Source organism: Anabas testudineus, chromosome 6 (assembly GCF_900324465.2).
Source record: "Anabas testudineus chromosome 6, fAnaTes1.2, whole genome shotgun sequence".
Lineage (NCBI taxonomy): Eukaryota > Metazoa > Chordata > Actinopteri > Anabantiformes > Anabantidae > Anabas > Anabas testudineus.
In genome coordinates this window covers 14,655,991-14,676,742 of record NC_046615.1, presented here as the reverse complement: position 1 = coordinate 14,676,742, position 20,752 = coordinate 14,655,991, and the positions used below count along the sequence as shown (strand labels likewise).

Below are 20,752 nucleotides of genomic sequence, written 5' to 3'. Positions count from 1 at the left end.
ACTTGTTCACCTGATCTAGTTGTCTTGTAGAGACTTCAGTTTACTCAGTAAATGTTAAATATACTCAATTAAATGAGAAAATACACATGATCCTCTGTTGTTTACTACTTTGAATCTTTATCAGCCAAATTATAAAACAGAATTTCTATCTATTTAATACAGATCTTACTTTCTAACCACTGAACTCTTTTAAACCTTCATCATACGCTGATGACAGTAATGATAAGTGTCAACACCACCACAGTCTCCTTAAAATAATAACATGATGATTCCAGTATATCCAGACTCTGTGTTTGAACAGTGGTGCTCAAACAGGCTGATTTTCCACATGGCACAAAATGTTTTTAAGAATGTTATCAGGCAAGTATGCACACTTACACATATACACAGTTTATTATTCATTTTCAGAATGCATCATGCACACAAAGATTATACACAGGGACTCACCTAAAGCTACTGGACAATGTCAAATGTACACCTTAACAGCAAACACATAATTCTCTTTATTCTAAAATATTCATATATTTGCCTGTAGTATTGACAGTTCTATCTAATATGAGTTAAAAATCAATTACTAATAACAGTGACTACACACTAGCTAATTAGGGTTTTACTGTATTTTCAAGAAACATAGTAGAAACATTTTATGGTAATTATATTTATATGCTAATAACTATATTATATAAAGTAAATTAAAAAGGAAATATAGTAATGTGCTATCAAAGTTCTTTGAAAATCACATCACATCACTTTCTTTCTTAATTGTCCAAAGAAAAGTTTGCATCAGTAGAGAATTTGTCACATCTCAGTATGTTGTGTTACACTTACGCTGCTTATCTAAAAATCAAGTTTACTGTATTTGTTTGATTCTGACTTTAAAAGTACAGTACATGCAGTTGACTGTTGGTTTAGGTTTAAAGTTAATAACAAATTCTGGCTGTGTTTTCAGTAATTCATTTGGCCCCTTATGTTTAACCTTCTCCAAGCTTCACATACTCCCAGGAAAATGTGACATTCAAGCTGGCAAAGTCATGATGACTTAACTTGGTGAGAGTAAGGTGAGTTTATTGGTGTGGCAGCTGTTTAAGCAGCAGGTTTGCCCCCCACTGCTCGCAGCTTGTTCTGAGCTGTTATCTGTAGTACATCTTCTATGTTCTTGAGCAACTCCTCCAAAAAACAAACACACCAAAGAGGATATTAAAATTACTTTTTCCATATGAGCACAAACATCATTTGGAAATAAGATAATGTTGTGATCTAATTATAAGAATTAATTTGCTACAGTTTCTTCAGCAAAAGAATTTCAGGTGATGACAGCTTCACTGAATTTGCAGGTTTCATGACACAGATGAACAATGATCATTAAGTCATTAACACGGTACCTTGAAATTGGTTTCTCCTTGCATTTTAGAGGATGATATCTCCTGATGAATGACTGACAGATTCTGAGCAAAGGTCATCAGAGCTCCCTGGAGATCCTCTGAGACTGTTCTATTAACAACACCCCAAACAAACGAGTTTACTAATGATCCCCATGTTGCCAGTTAAGAAATAATCACCTTGTTCATCTGATGGTGGTGGTTAAATGAAACTTTCAGCAGACAAGATCTTCAGTCTTTAGGGGGATGGGCACAGCTTGATTTAACTGTCACATCACTGTGTAAGCAAAAGCCTTTTTGTGATAAATATGGTAAATAATCCTCTACTTAACAACTTCTAGAGTTTGTAGCAGCATTTACAAAGCCAGAGGTGGCACTTTAATTCTCTAAAAGAAATGTCTTCACCCTCAGTCTAGCAAAGTCTTTCACCCATTTAATCCTCTACTGTTTAGTTTGAACAGAGGTAAAACAAACCTACATTGACCCTAAATTTCATGAATGTTGCTTGTATATGAATTTGACAAGAAATTGATAAGAATTACTTACATCATTCCAATGTTGCATCGGTCATTGCAGTCATAAAGAGCAAAGACAGTGCCTTTCTTGGTCTGCAATTCAAGTTACAAACACCCAAAAGAAGAGTTCCATCATCATATAATGTGAAAGAAATCAATTACACAGAATACTATGTTGCATAAAACTTATAAGAATTACATAAACAGGGTAGTTGAGATAGTTACTATACCTTTCTGTTAAATCCTATTCCATGAGCCCTGCATATCTTGAAGAACACATAATGGTACAGCATGGAAAGGTTAGAGTGAAACAAGTGGATCCCAATAACTGCATAATAATTAACCACAGGAGGCTGTAAACAAAACAAAAAAAAACAAACACTGTAAAACAATGTAAGATTGTTGTCTATCTGTTCATTTAAAATTATAGCAAACGGTATATAATAGAATATATTTTGTTCTATAATCTTTAGGAGTTAAGTGGAATCGGTGGAGGTATGTATAAAATGGGTAGAGCAGAGATGGCTGAACCCCATACACATGTCCTTAGGGTCACTGTTGACTGTGGGGAGTGTGCGTGATTAGTAAACATGATGAGTGTGGGGCACATGTGGTAAACTGTTGGGCCTTTCTTAATTAACTGCGGGAGGAACAATTAATGTTTAGAAGACATGCCAAACACAAGACAAGCTTAATTGTATGATGCCAATCAAAGAAACTCCAGTTTTTAAACTGTGAACATCTTCTCTTTGAGACAAAGTATTCTTGAAAGAACAAAATGACTTATTCAGGATGCAATACATATCACCATAATGCTGGGGTTAAGAGTATGCGCGTGTTGTCAGAACCACTAGAGAAGTTGATTACTTAAGAAAGCCAGGGCTCAAGAGTATAAAAATTTTCTGGTTCCGTGCACCTTTGGGAGACAGAAAGCAACGGCCTAAGCCCCTGTGAGCTCAGGAGATAGCCCATAACTCCCTGTGACGGGTGTATTTGCCATTGTCAAGCACAGGACCTTCACACAACAATAAAAGTGTCCAACAGGGATTTAATTGTGTTTGTAATATGCAGGTCCCTAATGATGGCCACTGCTAAAACCATTAACCGCTGCAGTGGCTCAACTGCTGTACTGAAGCACCAGGCCACCAACTAAATGAATGTTTGATAAAATAATACAATTGCAGATTAACAAGCGTAAACTCAGGCATACTGCTAATAAAAGAACTCTATTGTTTAAGGCCTGGCACCAGGTTGATGAGGTGTTCAAGCATGCATACACATGCATAATGAAAATGGTATGAATTATTAATGTGTTGATTATTTAGGCTCATCTATCAAAATGATAATGAATTCAGCACCTAAACACCAATTGAGCTCAGCGCATAATTACAGTATTTAGTTGTATTTAACAAAAATGAGGATCAAAACATTGATCTATCTTTGTGATTACTGCAGTGGTATAATATTATTCTCTGAAGTCTCATTTCACTTTAGTTGGTACATTCTTACCAACTAAAGTGTATGAAAGGAAAAAAAACACAGTTTTACTTTGGCTGCAATCTGGCGTTCACAGCATTTCTCTGTCATTGGATTTGGCACTTCTAAACAGCCTGTGTGGAAATTCAGCGTTCCTCCAGTCATCATCAGAAGCATCTGGGTCATGGCCAGCTGGTCACTGTATGTAAGGTCCAGATCAGTAGCCCACACCTGCAAACAAGAAACCATAAACTCTGTGTCACAGTAGAGAAAAACTCACACTATAAATGTAATAATTTCAATTCAATCACAAAAATGGAACATCCAAATATTTCACCCACCAATCTTTCTAAAGAGATGGGTCAGTACCTTTTAATCCCTACTATGTTACCCATGTTGAGAGAAGGGGGAGAGAAAAACACAGTTTATGGTGTGTGCTTGGCAGATTTCGTTAATGCAGAGTGACACATGCACAGAGTAGATCCTTCCTCGTGTATTTAGATTCAGTCTGCCTTGGGCTAGTTTGGCTTAGGTCTGATGAGAAGCGAAGTTCAGATATGTATAGTAAATGGCGTCATTATAAGTATATTAAGGGGTCAGGTATATTCGTAGCCTTCTGCTTAAACAGGGCTAATTTTTCCAATAATAACCTAATGGCTATGCCCTCTATTCAAAAGTGGCAAATAAATCACCAGTGAAGGAGTTGTTAATAACTAAGTGGCAGTCGGCTGCCTCCTTTTGCTGTTCCTATTTGTCAAAGTAAACGCTCCTGCCACTGAATGCAAATCTCTGCATGTCTGAACCCTGCAGTCTCAATCTGTAACCTGAGCACTTTATCTCCACTAAAGCATCTATATGTGATTGTATACTTAGATTTTTTCTGTATTGCGATAAAATACAGCGTGAAATAATCTAGGATTAAAACTAAGAATAACCAGCGATTAACATGACATTTAAAATAAAAGGTGACATATTCAGATGTTTTGTCCAACTAGCTGCCAGTTTATAATAATAGAATACATAGAAAATGTGCAAATCTCAAAAAAAGATTAACACATTTTCCTTACTTTATTGATTAGTTAAGCAATTAAGTAAATCAAAAAAACCTATTAATAGCTCCACCATGTTCATTAAACATTATGTATGAATTTTAAACGGACTGTCGTAAAAAAAATGTATTAAATAAAGCACCAGAAGAAATACAAATATATATGGGACATTGAATTACAACTGCTGGTAATCTGGAACAATTTCCCAAGCAGTGAAAAGGCCATGCTTATGAATTGTAATTTGCATATATTATAATATCAACATTTTAAATAAGCTTGAAGCTATGTACAAGCCATGCAAGACTTTTATGAAAGAGAATTTATATGCATGTAATGTCATAAACTGTATATGCCAAAATAATCAATATAAATGCAAACACACATTCATGTTTAGCAACAGTTTAGCACTCAGTCACCTTTACTGTAGGATGCACAGTAGATACCACTAGATAGATGTAAGTCTCTATGCATCAGGTGATACCTGGGCATGAGTGATGGACACACTCCGTTGAACCATTCACTCGACTCACTAAAATCATACTCCAATATCCCATTGTCGCTCTTAACAAAGCCGTGGGAAATGTAAGCCTGGATTGTACCTGTTTTCTATTGCCTTGCATTTTCATTAAAAACCCTGATGCTGCAGCTGGGGCCCCACCGTTCCACAATGTGAGGAAAGACTGCAAGGGCAAACATATGTGACCCACTTCTTCCCATCAAACAAAGTAGGCAGCTTTTAGCAACAGGTTTGAATCTAAATTGATGTTTAAATCCAGACAGGTTTGCCCATGTGGCTCTCTTCTGTCTGAGCTGTGTGTGGGGAGATAGTTAAGAATCTGTCTTTAATGTTCCTGCCTCTATTGAAGCACATGCTGTTTATAGTCTATTCTTAATTATGCTGTCAGCGAATCACTTTCAATTCCAGGTCAACACTGAAACTGAAATTAATTTAAAGACTGTCATTACAAAGGGCAGCTTCTGTTCCTGTTATATATATGAAATAGCACATTTTCAGAATTGAATGTCACAGCTTTGTCACTGGAATGTCAATTTAGTTTGAGTATATGACATTTGGATATGTCAAAAACACATAATTTAGTTTTTACCTTAATATAATAAATTATACTGTCTAAAAAATATTCTTTGAAAGCAAATGCTAATGTACTAAAATAAAATTCAGTTAATTACAAAATATTTTAAGTTTTAAGACACAAACTACATTGTCTGAACACAGTTTTGCTCTCACTCTGTCACACCTCACCCATAAGAGAGTACCCTCTAGTGGCAAGTGTGCTCTTAGCTTTTGTCTACTCTGCTTCCATTTTTTTCATCGTGGCAAGAAATTATAAATGGAAGCCTGAATTAAACTTCAACAGTAGAAAGAAAAACAAACATGAGAGATTTATTGAAAAATACTGAATAAAATCATATCCCAATAAGTGGATGACAAATGGTGTATTATTATCTGGTGAATTTTTAATACCAAAAAAGAAAATCTGAACCATTTCTGTGTCCTTGTTCAAACCCTACAAACCCCACAGTAAAACTGTGAAGTAGCTATCTACACTCATTTTATAGACCACGTTATAAACAAAGCATTTATTTTACAGCTCTGGATCAATAGGCAGTCAATGTAGCCACATGCTAGGAGCACAGGTTAAACCATCATAAACCAGTCAATTTCCAACATCATAAATCAAGAAGGTCTCAACAAAACTTAATCCTGACAAATGAGATAGGACTTTAATGGTGTCTTCCTATAACAACATGACACATTTTAACAGACCACTGCAGGTAACCAGGCAGGGGTTAAAGGACTGACAGGACATCAATGTGAGGTTACCAAATCACTTTAAAACGACGTATTGTCTGAAAGATGGGTGCCTCTGAATTTCTTGGCATTGTAAGGTTAAAGGGCAAGACCTAAATGGTGGAATCAGTGTATTGACACAATAAAACCTGACAGTTTATTAGATGGCCCTGTCAAACATTTGGTCCCTATGTCCACTGTTTGTCTTGCCGGTTTTCCAGATACCTGGGGAGCAGTATGGGAGGCACCTATCTACTCAAATGGATCTCTGATCTAGCCTGAAAATTAATCGTTTACCAGTGTGGTGAAAAAGAAAGCTCTGATAGTCCAACACCATAGACTAGGTAGCATTGGTATGTCTCACCTTCTGCTCCAAGGTGTTGGGGTTCACAAAGGTAACCAGGTCCACAGAGACATAACCTACAATAAGGCGTTGCAGACAAGCCTGGCCCACACACATGCAGATGGAGTACAAGGTCTCTGGGTGTACAGAGGTCTGAGGAACAGTAGAGCCTATAGCTTCCATTTGACAGGAGCCATGTAGCTGGTCTCCACAGGACAGCATGGTCACCTTCCCCCCAGGCTGTAGCAACAGATCTACTGTTAGACAGGTGATACAGTCTGAAGGGGGGTACGCCTCCACAACACCACCTGCATACACAAAACATTAGCTATGATACAGTGTGTAAAATTCTCCTAGGTTCTGTTCACATTGGAAACATTTGGAAGGTAGTAAGGACATAGGAAATTACTGCATAGTCAAAGTGCTGTATTTGCTGGTGAATAGCATTCAGTGCCTGACAATAGGTATCTGACCTTGCCTGAGGAAGGTCTTCAGGAAGCAGACCCAGTTGGGATAGCAGGAGGTTTTAGCAGGCCGGGCGTAACGGGCCAGCCACTCTGGGATCTCATCTAAATATCTGAGCAGTACAGACTCCTAGAGAGAGAAAGTTAAGGTGCATACATTAGGAATCTGCTGAAAGTTGGTGACAGATATGAGGACATTATCTATATTTATTAAGTCAAGGCAAGTCAATAACAAGTTCTGGCCACTTTATTTTGTCCCATTATCAAAGCTTTCTAGGTGTCGCCTACATTATTGGAAGTGCCCTTGACTCCAGTGACTGCTTGTTATCCTTGGGACCTTCGGTGGCTGCTTCAATTTCTGCATGAGTGTCTGATGGATACTGCGGGAGGGTCTATATCTGAGTGACAGCCTATTATCAGAAGGCCTCGGGAGTCTAATGGCTTTAACTCACAGCCACAGAGACAGCACCTGCCCTCAATAACAACTCTCTCCACTGGGCAGCTGATGAATACCTAAGCTAACCCATCTATCTGGGGATCAATCTAGGGTTGACTGGGATCAATATCACTCTTGTTTCTGTAACTAGGAAATGCCATAATGGTTTCACCACTTAATTATGCTGTTAATTTCTAACTTTTGTTTTAGGTGTCACTTTCTTTTGAAAACAGTTGTTATATGTTATCATGTATGGATGTTATTCCATTAAATCTTTAGTTGTCATTTTAAACAGCATATATTGCACAATTAAACTAGTATTGACTGTTTGTGAAGAGACTAAGTGACAGAGTGACTATTAGACAGGAATTTTATCATAAAAAAAATAGAATTCCAACAAAGAACTGCCTGAGAAGTCATTTCTTTATTTTTACAGTGTTCTTATAAAGCGTTACTTTGTTTTGAGTATATGCTGTGTGGCTTCACTGGAGACAGGACTGGAGATTTTGTTGTTGATATTCCAGTCATGTAACAGCCATCATCATATTCAAGTACTGTAAGAACCGAGGTCAAATGCTACACAGTGATTCCCCCTATACAAACCATAAAGCACACAATGGTGCGGCAAAAAGTGTAAGGGAACGGCTGTCATTTTCAATGGAAGAGCAAGCTCACCCCAGGACTTTGCCTATGCAGTTCACAGAAACAGCAGGACAGGAAGAAAATAAAGAGAGGTATTTTGCAATAAATTATTTGGACTTAAACTGCGTCTAGTGCCCTGTTATAGGATTCAAGCTTTGCTTGGTGTCCACATAAAGCCAAGCAATCTGGTCATAAATAACATAGATGTGCCCTGCTTCTTTGATTGTCATTTCATCTCTCTATTGCATAGTGAAACAACTCTGAAACTATAGTAAGTCTTTGGGGTAGAAATATATTATCAGATTAGTCATACGCTTTGTATGAAGATTTATTTTCCTGACCCAGCAAAGCTTCAGTCTCAGTCTGCTAGAGTCCATGGCTAATTTCATGTGTAATAAACATTAAGTTACTCTCTTGCTCTCACATTATTCTCAGCCCTCACTAAATTTAATATGATGGTACAAGGGAATATGTTTAAAGATTGCATAACATGCATGTATGACCTTCAGATAAATAAAAGGAACCAAAAAAACAAAAGAAACACAACTTTACCACAAAATGGTAAAAGTAATGTAAAGGCAAATGTAGGTTAATTGTGTTAAAACAGAGCAATAGTTACTTAAATTCCCAGATGCAAGCACAGGCTGCCCAATATTTATACAGAAAACATCTGTATAAAATGTCCTTAATCACATAATCACTGCCACTGAATCTCTTCAGTGGCAGTGATTATTAAATGACCCATTTCGTTGACAAACTTAACCTAAATAAGGTGTTGCCCAGGATCTGTTTGTACACAGCATGAATAAAGGAAGTACTCCATCTGTTGACACTATTAGGTGTAATTTTTACCCTCTTGTGCCTAATGATCCATATGCAAGCTGTGTGACTGCTTAAATGTGTGTGTGCCTCCCTTCAGGCAGTGCCTGGGTGCAGATCTACATGTCTTTAACCTCTCTCTGTGTAAATTCTAAAAGAGGCCTGGGGGCTTTCTGCAGGCTGAAACATTGTGCTGGAGGCTGTGCGCCTCACAATATTTAGAGAAGAACACAATCTCCTAGACCTCTATGAAAGCGTCTAAAGACTGGATGCGATCCTCCCCCCCTCCTTGTCGTTGTTCCCTTTTAGGCGTTCTCTTGCATAGCTGGAAGGGATCTGATTGTTGGTGTTATTCTAAAAGCCCATGTTATTTTTGTGATTCATGCGTCTTCATGCTGAGTCCTTCTGAACAAGCAATAATTAAAAAAACTGCACACACAGGCTAAGGCCAAGAACACTCTGCGATGCCCTTACTACATTTACTGCCTATAAAGAGCACAGGACATTGCACTGAACTGTGGAAAACGTTAGTATAATACAGACTTTAATCATCACTTATTTGTCATTTTTAGTAAACAATGATCTTTGTGCAGAACTGTTAAATTATGAATAAATATTTAGTACTCAACCTGATCATTTGTATTTACATTCATTATTAATTAAATTGCTATTTTCATAAACCTTGTTTTAAACATGTATTAACCAAATGCTCAAATGCTTGCAAATATTAAACATTGTGAGTATTTATCCTATTCACTAGCTGCCATTGCTATTGCAATTAGCAAGACTTTTCAGCAAATTGCTACATTAACGAGTGAAATAGCTCAAAATATACAGCTATGTTTAAACATCCTTCTGCAGTTTCTGTAGAAGATTAAAGAGAGAAGATACTCTGATATCAAATATTCATGTGTTTGAAACTAATTGAAAACATTGTTCTGTAATTTCAGCACACAGAGCCAAATTGCTATCCTCCATATATACTAGTACAACAACAGCATAATAAATTTAAGGAGTTAATACATTTTAGGGCAAAACAATGTCATAATAAAAATCATGCAATGAAGAGCACAGGGTGTGGGCTTTGCTTTGATTAAAAGAGCAAGGTGTAGAATAAAGGCCAGTTAAAGTGTTGTGTCCATATGGCCCAGAAGCCCTGAGGCTGTCGGCCTACACTGGGGGCCTCGGCACTCTTCTCTCTCCCTGGGACCCCAGCTGGTGAAACAAACCCCATTTACTTTCCTGTGCTGCCTCAGTCACCATTATGGACCTTGGCTGTGGCTCAGCCACTCTCTGCCATAATTAACAGCACCAATGCCACAACAATTACAGCCCTGCACCACATATACACTATGAATCAAAGACCGAGCTAATAGGAACAAAACAGAGTGAGTCATAAGAAGCTTGAGATGACTGCTGTTCTCTCAAATGAAATAAAAAGTAAAATCGTTGTGCTCCAAGCCCACAATCATTAGCCTGTAATTAGTTTACACAATGCTCCCAGTTAAATGGCAAGATACGGTAATTAACACATGACAGAAAATCAAAGGCTACTTTGTAAGCATATGAGAAATAAGAGCCAGGGGCTCAGAAGCTGTGTACAGATTGCATCTGTCCTAAATAAATGGTTTACCAATAGTTAAGTTCATGGTATTTACGGATTTATTTTGGTCTAGGGTTAAATCTGAATCTATTTTTGCAGTTACAAAAAGCTCATTATTGTAAATATTGTATCAGTAAATAAGTGTTCAGTGTCATTTGTCAAAGAATTTAAAATGAATCTGTGATTCAAATGAAATGAAACACACATGTTCACATAGAGAAAGAATGCTCTGTTGATCATATGTCCTAACAGGTGAGCAAGGGGTTTGGTGTAATATGAGCTTTTGTTCTCTCCAACACACTGGCACTAGTTGATGTGTGTACCTAAGAGAATAGATGATAGCTGTGTGTGTAAACAGATGGGTTTTGTGTTGATTCAATGTTCTATGGCTCTAGGGACAATGCTCAAAATACTGTACTGTGAGGACCAGAATTGTGACTGTTATGCTAAGACTCTACTAGCTATCTCTTAACTATCAGCTAAGACCCCACAGTGACCTCTGTTTTTGTTCATTCAGTGATGAGAGTGAATCTAACCTATTGTTAAGCTGTCTCATCAACTGCTATTTTAATATCTAGCTGTTACAATAATGTTATCTGTTAAGAATCTAGTTGTTACCATGTTAACTTTAAATGGTTGATTCTTCATTGGTATCAGTGTAATAGTAATGGCAATAAACATTATTTGTATTACACTTTCCTAAAATCAGTGCTTTGGGGGAAGCCATAAAAACAACACATTATAGTAAAACACATCAATTTAGGGAGAAGTAATAAGGAAAATAAATACATAACTGAAAAAAAAAAACTAAAATTCAAGAAAATTCAATAAAACATTGCATAAAAATAAGTGTATAAAATGTCCTTTAAGCAGTGGTCCTATAGTTTATGATTGAGAGGATGACGTAATCCTGTAACTCACATCTTTACCTGAATCCATTTTGTGTTCCATAACTCAGGCCCATAACGATGGTATTCCTGCAGGGCCCAGTTATAGCAGCTAAGATGGCATGTATCACAGTACGCTGTACCACGACCACCATGCTCAAAATCTATCTTAAAGAGCCAGCGCTGCACATCCATGTTTTGAGCCATAAGCTCAGCCAGTGTTTCATGAAGCTAGACCATAAAAGAGACACATAAATTACAAACTAAATAATATAATAAACTACAGGTAAAAGTTAAGCTTAGAATGTGTTCTTCCTCCATGGTACTATGAAAGATGCTATGATGTAATGGTATGGGTATATGCATTTGTGTTGTTGATCTCTGACCTGGTGTAACGAGTAGATATCGCCTTGTCCAGGGGGTACATCAATCTCTGCCCCAGTGCAGATCCTCCTTCCTCCAGACTTGGTGCTGTAGAGCTGTGCAATAGCTGGTTCTGGACCCAATATAGGTACTCCCAGGTCATCGGCCACTGCCAGGTCATCCACATGGGTCACTCCACCCACCATATAGGCCTGCTTCCCCTGGATTAGATTCCTAATGCGCTTCAGGGTACGTGGACTGTACTTTAACAGTGTAGACAGGCACATGTTATGGGTCTAGAACAGAGGAGGAGAGAAAGATTACTGCTGGAGCTAAGAGTTCTCAGTGTCTCTTCCAAGGGTTGTTTCTTGACCTGATTTATAACTATGTATACACAACAGATCTATTATTGTAATAGCCAGCAGGGTTTTGACCTCTCCTGGATTCCAGCAGGTTGAATTGATAAAAGCTGCCTGTGGGAGGCCTCCCCTATCCTTCACATCTTTAATGTGTGCTAGCAATGAGCTCCTTGGGAATACAACTAATTACTTCACATCTGTATTTATTTGATCCACATGGAATTATCCCTTCTGTCACTGGCAGAATGCGCTGCCAGCCATGGGTAGCAGTGATTCATCTCAACAACACGTCTGGCACAGTTTAACAACATAACAGCAGGAAAATCAATAGAAAAAAATTAAAAAGACCATGTCATGTTGCACATTTAATCTAGTGCAAAATTATATAAAAAGATGTGATAGAATGGATAGTTGTAAAAAGATAAAACAACAACTTGATGTTTTTTCATTGAGGTAATCAGTTCAAAATTTACAAATTGCAGCAGTAAGACAGAATAAATGGTTAATTAAATCGACTAATATGGAATTTAATTATTTACTGAACACCAGCTAGAGACCATTAAATGTATTTTAATTAAGTATACCTTAATATAGCTTTAGAGTGTTTACTTAGAAACAAGACAGATGTTTAATTTCAAAAGTAGTAAAAAGGATATAAAAAATATTAAACATAGGGTGTAGTTCTGAGAAGTGTGTAGTAACAATCTCATCTAGTACCCTCTAGAGGAGATTTCACAAACTACAGATGACTGCAGCATTCCTACAGTAAAACACAATTGATTTCTGTACAAAAAGCTTTAGGATCCTAATGAAAACATGCATTTTCAAGTTTTGTCTTAGATGTTAACATTTGTACACAAACTGTGAACCTTTTTTTGGGATCTTACTGGGAAATAATCTACAGCCTCAGGGGTGAGGATAATAAAGCGTCTGATGAAGAACGAGGCTTCGGTAGTTTCAGTACAAAACTCATCTGTGGCTTCATCACCCATCAGAAGGCTAGTGTAATAATGCAAGATGTCCTCCTCCAGATCTCGGGAACATACATAGATCACCTCCACATTTTCATCTAAAAACATGCAAATGTGGATTTTATAAGTGCCATGTGTTTAGTAAAGCATACAGAGAAACAATAAATGTGTATATATTCTGAAGAATGCTTGTACCTCTGATATCACACAGTCTGCCCATTTGAATGTTCTGTAGGATGTCAAATCCCTTCAAGTTCAGTCGCTGGCTCTGAGAGTATCCTGTGAGAACAAGGTCAAAATTACACATAAAGGGCTTTCAAAGAGAAATTAATTTATTCTCTAATTGGCTTTATTCAACATGAGTAGCAGTGTAAACGTAGCCTCAGATGTGTGTAGTACTAGAGGGTGGGGTAGTAAAGTCTAATGACACAGTAATGCAATCTGATGATTAATTTAGCTTAATAACTAGCAGGTGCAGTGTCTGCTGTGTTCTGGGAGTCCTGTTACACCATGTCCAGCCACTGCTGAGCTACATCCAGTGATATCTCCAGGATGTTCCTCTATGTCTGTCTGGATTGCTGCCTGAGAGAGAATCCTCAACTGAATCAAGGTAATTAAATGATTGGATTCATGCTAATTAACAACAATGGGGTTCAACTTTCTAATTATCCTTGCTCACGCAGCACTCTCTGTAGCCACCCCAAGTGCAAATAAAGCATTCCATCTGCTAGTAATTAGGCTTAATAATTTTAGACAATCGCTCAATGATTTACAATGCACATGCCTGATTACAGTCTAAATGTGAGCACCATGGTGAAATTAGAACAAGAACAAATCATAGCTTGAACTGTATGTCTAGTGCAAAAACATAGGAACGTCTCCCTTTTTTGTGTGTTTTTTCCCTGGCAGTAAAACAAGACCTTTGTGCCTCTTGCAAATACTCAACATAATGGCTTTTCATTTGCTTAATCTGCAAATTAAATGGCGATTGAGACTAAATTGTTCAGTTCCCTGGCATGGCGACTGTCATCATCCTGTGAGTGCTTTCCTGGAGAGAGCCATTTGAATGAAACAGAGTGCCTCCACTAGGGCCACAGACTGGGGCAGAGTGGTGAGATAGAGGATGACTGCTGCTAGATCAGATGTATGTGTGTGTGTGTGTGTGTGTGTGTGTGTGTGTGCAGCAGGCAGAGAAAGCTACCTAATGAAGGGATGTGGATAATGGTCCTCTTGGCGGACTGGATGTGTTTCCAGTTGGTTGCCAGATGCTGGGGATGGAGAAAAGAAGTGATCAGAGAGGGGACTGCCTAAGCATGTACACACATACACATGCACAAATCATCACGTTATTGCATAGCTAAAACACATCAAGCCAATCTCTCTCTGGGCTAACAGAAGCAAACCAAGCATAAAATACAGCCTTAATTAAATTAAGCGTTTACTTTAGAAACATCTTCTCACAATTAATTCAATCTGCAAGGTACATGATGCTACTGCCAGAGGAAGATTAGCAGGCTTAATTAACGGGGTATGAATGTTTAAAGGACGAGAACATACATTTAGTGCATGTATACACACACAGTGATGTTAAAACTAAATGAATTTGTAGGCACTAATTAATATTGTGTCAGAACTCTTAAAGATGTTCAGCTCAGATGACAGCACAGACATGACATCTGCGCTGAATGGGGAAAAATATGCAAAGCCTTGAAAAAATGTCCTGTCACACAGCTCCCTTAAAGAATAAATAGAAACAAATTTTTATTTCTTGAGCATGACAGTATAACGTTTAAACTATTTGGAGACTCTGAAGATAAAAGTTGTGATACCTGAGAAATATAATATCTAGAATTTTATAATTTAGTCAATTTCCTGTAAGAATAAAATGTAATAAATAAATCAGATAGGATTCCCTGTTACAATTCAATGAATTTTCACTTAATATTTCATTTTAAGCTATAATATTTATAGCATGTAAAAAACAATTTTAATCCTTTATTCACAAATTCTTTGTGGAATTTTTTTTTTTGGTTCCAGAGAGTAGTCAATACTATTAGTACCTCTAAAAAAGTTACTGATCACCACAGATTTTGATTTGTCCTCCATAAAACACTGATAGTTATGAGTGAGTGAAAACAAAACTTATAACAAATCTGAATCTCTCAAAAAAAAAGTGGAGAGGGAGAGCAACAGCATTAGGATATAAGGAACATCACCTGGGCTCTGTTGCGGTAATTCTCCAGTTGTCTAAAACGCCTAGCCTGCAGGGCCTTCCTGACACGACGCATCTGAGCGTGCATCAACCATGAGATGGCAATGGTCCCTGCCGCCCACTTGCGTCTGCAGTGGCGCAGGTAGGCTGTCCGGGCAACATGGCGCCTCCAGCAGGACTGGATGTGGATAGCAGCTGCTTCAGTGCCTCCCTCTCCCTTAAAGCGCTGACCTGGGTGTAAGACCAGATCCAATACCTCCTCCCAGTTTTCAAGCACTGACAGAAGGCTGTTTACTGGAGGAGCCTTTCTCCAACCATTATCCCAGCCATGGCCAAACTCCACCAGTCGCTCCCCAATCACTTTGGCTAGAGGCACAGCAAAGTCCCTGAGCAGCTTTTCCAGGGCCTCCAGAGGATCTACCACACTGCTCCAGCACAAACTAAAGCTCAGCTTGAAGTGACAGAAATCTGCTGCCATTGGGTTGACTCTTCCATTTATGATGGTAAAGGGGTATTTGACGACATTTAGAAGGCATTGTATAGGTAGATTCTACAGAACACAGCGAAACTAGTAAGAGGCCACCTATACTTTCATAATGCAGTTAACTGAACTGAAATATTGTTCATACCTGAGCGCTTTTAGGGAGATCAGTGTTGTCCTCCATCATGCCCCCATGCTCCATGCTCTTAGAGGTTGTTGAGGGTGGTGGTGTCTTAGTCGTCCAGGGGGGTGTGCATTCCCTGCTTGTGTTGTCACATGTTGATCTAGGCTCTGTTTTCCATTTAAGTTTCTTATGACTCCTGGACTTCAAGCCGATCACACCTAAAGTCACAAACAGTCTCATCTATACTCTATCTGTGATTAATCAGTGTCAACTAGTCATCAATGTCAAATCAAGTGGTGGCTGTTCCTATTTCAACAGAGGCAGTAAGGGACAACCAAAACATTAAGAAAAATGGCAAGAGAGGGCATAGTTTCTAGAACTGTAGCAATAAGACCTCACAAAATATTGCAATGCCACCACGGCACGAGTCTTTTATTAGGTTTCCAGGGAGAGTTTCTTTGTTTAAAGGTTATTCTCTAGGGTGGTTAAGGGCATTTCTTTCTGCTTATCAAACCATTATACAACATCAACATCATAATATTTTTGCTGTAAGAGAAATCTTTTAACATTTATCCTAAATCCATAAATTGGCAGGGAGATTGAATTTAGCAAAATGTTTAATCCTCTGTAAAGTTTTTGGAGAAACACTGACTTATCTTGGAAGTATATGAATTCTCTCTAGGATGAAGAGAAGCAGCTCTGCGCTGGATCGACAAACGAAGCAAACCTGCATCTGACACTGAAGAAAATACAACAACATTGTTTTTGTCCTTGTATTAGAAATCTGACTATGGCAGTTTAAAAAAACTGAATAGTAATGAGAAAAACAGAATGCTAAGTTAATAGGAAAATCTAAATCATTCCTGTAGTAATGTAAATTACAGTAAGCATTTAATATAAAATAATGATCTAACTGCCACAAACAACAAACTGGAACATAAGTGCGTAACAGTGGTTAGGCAGTGGTAGTGAGAAGGTAAAGTGTCTGTTTACCTGTCCCACTGTCTTCTTCAGGTATTGACAGGTTGCGAGTGCCTTTTGGTTCAATGGCTGGAAAACTCACTATAGGACCAGTAATTATTCTCTCATGCTTTATCTAAAGAAAACAAGTTTATCTCATGTTTTACTGTACATTTGATATAAAGCCAAAGCAATGCTACCAAATTATGTTTTAGTATTCCTTGGTGTGGTCCTAAAGAGCAATTAATCACAAAGTAGACAAGATTCAAAAAGCATACAAAATACTACTACTACTACTACTAATGCAATTCTACTCTTTCTCTTTATTTTTTGTCTCCTAAATTGGCCAGGAGGAGTAATCACAACTTTTCATATTCACAGTTAGATTTGGATGTCTCATTACTCATAAAGTTTGTGCTACTGATCCTCCAGACTTGTCACCTAATATACTCTCCTTCGTTCTTCTCTGACCACTGAGTTCTCTGACAGACCACAGGTAGTAGCCAGGTGCTGTGAGAATCTCCCCTCAAAGGCACACATCTGTTTCAGACTGGGCTGGGAAAAGGTGGCACCCTTTGTAAAATTGCTAAAATGCAAAAGCTCATTCCCTGGCACAGCATACGGAGAGGAGAAGAACTGGTCTGAGTTGCAGGAGGCAGCAGGCAGAGAGCCAGTAGTTAGCAGTTGGGGAAGCTACGGCTGTCTTATTGGCATGCTGGACCAGGTACCCACTTCTGTCCTGAGACAGCTGTAAACCAGTAGCCCATAGCACAGCAATCAGGCGCATGTTTCTTTAGAAGAATGCTGATGTGCTGCAATCTGCTGCCTTCCGCTTTCTGCAGCCAGCACTTCCATCTCTCCTATATCAGAATGACAGTCTTGGCCTCTATTTCTCATGTCACTTATAGATCTCCAAAAACATACTGGAAAGGAAAGTGTGTAAAATATATCTAAAACTAATGTCGACCTTTGCAAAGATTAATTTGTTTGCTGTGACGAGTGCTGGCTGTCATCACTAAGCCAAGTGACCTTTATGTCACTGTCTCTCTGAGGATAAGACTTGAAGTGTCTATTAATGCAAACCTAAACCATCACTCTTCACTCCAGCACAGAGGTTTAAAAATGGCTATTCTGAGGATTAACCGAGTATCAGGAAGAGGAACAGTGATATAAAATTAATCTCAGTCATAGCAGAAACTCTTTTTTTCCTTGCATTTTATATTACAATTAATATCAACAAAAACACTGGACAAAAGAATCAAATGAAGGACAATATATCATTCTGATTTTAGTTTAAGAAATTGATTAGTGCCTTTTCCAGCAAGTGTGAGGAGGTAATCTGAAAAATAACTAAGAAATTAAAATACAATGTGGTGGTGCTATGAGAATCTCCCCGCTGGTTTTCTTGAAAGGAGTTTTACAAAGCCACATTTGAATTAACTGTCAACTCCATCATGATCATGAAGACTGCTGGGTAGTAGTGGGTTAGGGTTACACTAAACACTACAACTACATGATTATGCCTGGAAACAAAACAACTATCGACTTCATTTCACAAGGAAGGTGACAATGGGTAGACTTAATGTAACATACTTAAGTTCATAGTGTTTATTTTAAAAGGTCACCTGAACTAGACAATATATCATGATGAGAACAATAAACTCATGAAAATTAACATACAGTATATTAAAAAGTCACATGTAAAAAAGCATATATTTTAAACACTTTTTATAGTAAGTGTGACTTATATGTAATCAATATTACATATAATATATCAATAGAAATTGTGATTTATATTGATACTTTGGACCAAAAGTCTTACTGCATTTTGAGTTTTTAAGTTTGTATTTAATTCTTAATTTTAACTGGTATTTACAACAATAAACAGTCAAATATGAACAAAAACACAGAACAGTATATTCATTGTCAGATTACTCACTGTATTTGTGCTCTTCTTGTGAACATCAGGGAGTGATTTCCCACATTTCTGGTGTGTAATGCTTCTTTTCCTTGGGTAACCGGGATAAGGCAAACGAATGGCTATTGCTGATTTGTGCTGAATGAGGAGAAGAGGAGAATTTTCAAAACTGTAATACAATAAGGTGTACTGTAGAACTGTCAATAGCAATTTAAGAGATTCATATAATGCTAACTGCCAAGCAGAAAAGTCTTAATGTGTTTTAGTTTTGTCTCATGAGCTGCTCTATCACACATGGTCTACCTTTGCGTGTCTTGTTCACTTTAATGTGCAATACTATAGAACCTACTTATATATGGTATATATTGTCATACATCAACAGTATGTCATATTAGTAAGTAAAAAGAAAATGTCATTTATAAACATGAATATTAAGCTACCTTTTCCCCAGGTGGAGCCTCTGGAAGATGTTCCCTTTGTGGGCGCACATCTGGAATACTCTCCAGAGCAGGTTTCCTGCATAAAGTCTTTCTCTGAAGCTTACAATATTCATCACCAGAAATTATACACTTTTCCTATCAAATGTCTGGGATCACTTAGAAATGTCCCTTTATATTCATATTTAGGTTTTCAGCTGTTCCAACATAATTTAGAATGGGTTTTCTAATAATCAGTTTGCCCTAAAAATGTAGGTACTTGAATTAGCAAACACAACATGCCATTGAAACACTGGACTGAAAAATAAAGGCTGATAATAAGCTTCTATGCACCTATGTACTGTAGTTTTTAGATATTCCATTAAAAAACAGCTGTGTTTCCAGTTATGATTTATAACATCAACTGTGTCTACACAGTTTTATCTATTTTATATTATAAAATTAGCTTTTCTCTCACAAACAAGGACATTTCTAAGTGACTAACTTAGAAACATTTGAATAGTTGTGTAAATTTGAAATTGCTTCTTCAGATTTCTGAAAGTGGAGGAAAATGTAACAACACGTTTACATTTCTCTGTACTTACCATCTGGGAATATGGAAAGTGTTTTTGTGTATATCTTCAATGCTTGGAAGAACCAGTAGCTGCTTGGTCACCGTTTTCAGATAATCCTCTGCATGTTTCTAATTACAATTAAAAAAAATGTTAATTTGTAATTCAGCTACCTTTGTAAGAATGGTGTCTATTAAAAATATAATCATCCTCACCCTGATGCTACTCTCTGTCTTGCAAATGGCATTATCCAGGGCTTGAATGTCCAGTGTTTTCTCATTGACAGCGAGTTTCTCAAGACTATATCTGAGTCGTTTCAGATCATCTTGAACCTGTAATACACACTTAACTGTCTTCAAATTAGCCAACAGTCATAACTTTAAGCTTGTTACTGCATGTTCAGAAAAAAAATATAAAACTTTGTCTAGGTTTTTAAAAAGGTTAATAACTTTTTAGTTTAAAAAGCATCTAATTGCTTTAATTTAATGAATTAACCTACGGTCATAATTTAGCAAACATCGACTTTAGACTGACTAGCAAGTTAGCTGGTAAAGTTACAGTCCCTAGATAAGTTCAATTGACTAGACATTACCTGAACTAAAACGTCTCCCAATGTATCTTCGTTTTTCAGCGTGTCAGACATTTCTGTGGAGTAGTGGTTTTAATCATTTGACTTTAGTCATGTGTCTTTTGTCATAATGTGATGTTGTGTTAAAGTTTCAATCCACCGCTGGAAAATCTTCTACAAGTTCTCGTAGCCATGACAACAAGAAACCAACTTGTCTTAGGGTCAATTTTCCCCCGGTGTATTCTGTCAGGCTTCCCCCCCCCCACCTTTGCCTGCGGTACCAACCACCGACCAACTTTCTCTACAACGGGAAAGAGAAATCCATAAATGGTAATGTTTTTACTTTGCTTTACTATTAACGTCTACATTTATAGGTGGAAATTGC

General features: G+C 37.6%; 1 protein-coding gene across 3 annotated transcripts; it reads right to left on the bottom strand.

The window, feature by feature from the left end:
- Positions 1 to 397: 397 nt before the first annotated feature.
- Positions 398 to 20,542, bottom strand: iqch (IQ motif containing H). Of its 3 annotated transcripts, none has more exons than XM_026364823.1 (21): positions 20,392 to 20,542; positions 20,015 to 20,131; positions 19,833 to 19,930; positions 19,252 to 19,327; positions 18,833 to 18,949; positions 16,927 to 17,029; positions 16,586 to 16,672; positions 15,958 to 16,151; positions 15,333 to 15,878; positions 14,318 to 14,384; positions 13,312 to 13,395; positions 13,033 to 13,214; positions 11,810 to 12,082; positions 11,466 to 11,654; positions 7,046 to 7,166; positions 6,594 to 6,880; positions 3,443 to 3,601; positions 2,125 to 2,247; positions 1,926 to 1,987; positions 1,383 to 1,491; positions 398 to 1,167 (listed from the first exon to the last, which is right to left on the bottom strand). In XM_026364823.1, the coding sequence occupies exons 1-21, from the start codon at positions 20,440 to 20,442 to the stop codon at positions 1,084 to 1,086; spliced, it is 3,129 nt and encodes a 1,042-aa protein (XP_026220608.1). In that variant the 5' UTR covers positions 20,443 to 20,542; the 3' UTR covers positions 398 to 1,083. The 3 variants fall into 3 exon arrangements, with proteins under 3 accessions (XP_026220608.1, XP_026220609.1, XP_026220610.1); XM_026364824.1 differs by having other exon boundaries at positions 2,125 to 2,160; XM_026364825.1 differs by lacking the exon at positions 1,383 to 1,491.
- Between the last annotated feature and the right edge of the window lie 210 nt (positions 20,543 to 20,752).